A 2,616-nucleotide genomic window follows, 5' to 3' on the forward strand; every position below is an offset into this window, starting at 1 on the left:
CTTAAATGATGTCATCATTAGACATGTATGCTAATGCAGGTATCCTGGATTCCTGGTCACTGTACCCATGATGCTTTACTTGTCTTCTAATAGGACACAAAAAAGAGCAAAACTAGTCTCTCGTTTACCACTATGCGAGTTTGTTCTGAAGGAACAAACTTAGCTGGATGAAACTTATGACCAATTAATGAAAATGCGCCACTGGAAGTATATTGAAAATTTTTTAGTCGGATTCGTATTCAATAAGCCAAAATAAGATTCTCCCAGCCTATTGAAATAATTCGTTTCAATAAGTAAAATGGCAAAGTAAACCAATTACGAAGGTAAATATACTTTAAATTTCCTCCATCTTTATTCAGAATCACTGAAGTTGCAAGCTGCGCATTTAAACAAGTTTCTTCTTCTTCTTCTAGTTCTTGTTTAATGGGAGCTTCGAAGACACGTCCATGTAGCCCCAAGACAGAAAGCTCCAGCATGCACAGCACAAAGAGAACAGGGTGCGGCAGAGCCGCAGAACACAGCAGAGCCGCTGGACACGGCAGAGCATGGTTATTGCTGGAATGATTCCAAGCAAGGTTAGTTTCGTAGAGAAGAGTCTCGAATGAGCAAGACTCTGATGGAGAAAGAGAGTAGCATAAGTCAAATAGGAGGCAAACAAAGGTACTCTTTACAGGGGGCAGTCATTACAAAAGTTGAGCTGCGCAAAGCACCCCTGGTTGCATTCCAAAGGTAGGAGTGATTCCGCAAAGGAGTGATAAATATTACCAGGTTGTTATTAGTTCCACAGAATGTTAGTGGGAGCATACTTTACTTGAGAACAGTAAACAATGAAGTTGTCTAAATAGTTTCACAAGGTTAGCCGTCTTGAACAAGAATACGCGGAGAAGAAAAGTCGTTATGAAATTAATGATTTTTATTTCAGCCTCTGCCTGGTCTGCATTCCACACAAAAAACACTTCCGTCAAAAATAAAACTTGAAAGCAACTGGAATAACATTAGTTATTTGAGCCCTGTCAGCGGCAGCATGGCAAACGCTTACATTTAAACAGAATTAAAACAAAGATATTCGCGATAATACCGAGTAACAGTGAGAGTTTTCCCTAAGCAAAAATTTGCAATAAAAGTCAAACCAGGATGGACAGAAGGCGGCAACCACCACCGCAGCAGCTGCAACAATTGATGCCAGGCTGGCAATTCCCATGAGCCGCCAGTCCCTCTGACAGTTGGTGGGCAGACCAACAAATTCACTCTCACTTCTCCCACGAAGCTAAAGTTTTGCATGCTGTAATCCTGCCCCTAAGTTAAAGCCTTGTATGCTGCAATCCTGCCCCTAAGTTAAAGCCTTGTATGCTGTAATCCCACCCCTTAGCCGAGTCCCTATATGTTGTAATCCAGTCCCTAAGTTGAGGCCTTGTATGCTGTAATCCTGCCCCTATGCTAAAGTCTTTTATGCTGTAATGCCGATTCTAAGCTAAAATCTTGTATGCTGTAATCCAGCCCTTAGATGAGGCATTCCATGATGTAATCCTGCTCAAGCCATAGCCTTGTATGCTGTAATCCTGCCCCTAAGCTAAGGCCTTTTATGATGTGCTCTGGATGAGCGTCATGGTGCGTCTTGTTCTCGGGATCTTGCTGATGCACACTATTTACTTCAACATCTAGCCTATAACACTTCAGACTTGAACCCCAATTTCGATTCCCTATTCTTTTGGCATGATAATAACAAAACCCCTGACACATCTCGCGGAGACCTGTGAGACACAGTTTATAAGAATTATAAAGACGTATTTCCATGCTACGAGATTTTTCAAGCAAACAGCGAGGTGCAGATTCGCTTCGTTCCGTGCATCGAACGTCTTTATATTTTTCAAATGGACTAATGCTTGCCAGTGAGCAGTTGGCTAATGTTGCTTTGACAATATCCAGCAGTTAGCACATCGACAAAATCCGGCAGTTGGCACCATGACACTATGCGCAAGAAACTCGAGCCAGGGGCATGAGTAACAACATTCAGAAATGAAGGCTACCTCGTTTATATCGTTAATCAATCAATCATTCCACTCTCATGGGTGAGGTTTTGCATAGGATTGCATATTGACAATATATCAATCGCGTGACACCAGAGTGTCACACGTTGATTAGAAAGATTGTTCATTATTGATTATCAATCACGTTTACTGTTGATTGATTAGATTGGATTGTCACACCTGCTGAATGATTAGAAAGGATATGTCAGTTTAGTTACCGCTTTGTGACGCAGGCATATCAACAGTCATGGCAGCATATAGATATCTTTTTAGAATGCTTACGAAGGACATGCCTACTTAGATGCTGTTGTGTGACGCAAGTATATGAGCACTCAGAGCAGGAAAAAGGCTTATCAGCTGAATGTTTGGATAAAATATGCAGTCTCAGTTGCCGTTGTGTTACGCACCTATATTTCTGTCTCTTATACACATCTAGATGTGTATAAGAGACAGCTCCAACAGTTATATCCGGGGCAACCTAGGTGAACATGCTTTATTGAGAGTTGGTTTACTTGGTTGCTAGAAAAAAAGGCTCACAGTAGAAATACGTGCAATAAAGCATGTTCACCTAGGTTGCCCCGGATATAAC

General features: G+C 41.6%; 1 protein-coding gene across 1 annotated transcript in view; it reads right to left on the reverse strand.

Moving 5' to 3' along the window:
- Positions 1 to 365: 365 nt before the first annotated feature.
- Positions 366 to 2,616, reverse strand: part of LOC108674758 — a gene marked incomplete at its 3' end in the record, with an annotated part of 11,529 nt that continues 9,278 nt past the window's right edge. Inside the window, exon 6 of the mRNA XM_047881386.1 lies at positions 366 to 613. Within this exon, the coding sequence (XP_047737342.1) occupies positions 366 to 613 (248 nt within the window). The remainder of the gene's footprint in view (positions 614 to 2,616) is intronic.

Source organism: Hyalella azteca, unplaced genomic scaffold, assembly GCF_000764305.2.
Source record: "Hyalella azteca isolate HAZT.00-mixed unplaced genomic scaffold, Hazt_2.0.2 contig7773, whole genome shotgun sequence".
In the NCBI taxonomy this organism is placed as follows: Eukaryota; Metazoa; Arthropoda; class Malacostraca; order Amphipoda; family Hyalellidae; genus Hyalella; species Hyalella azteca.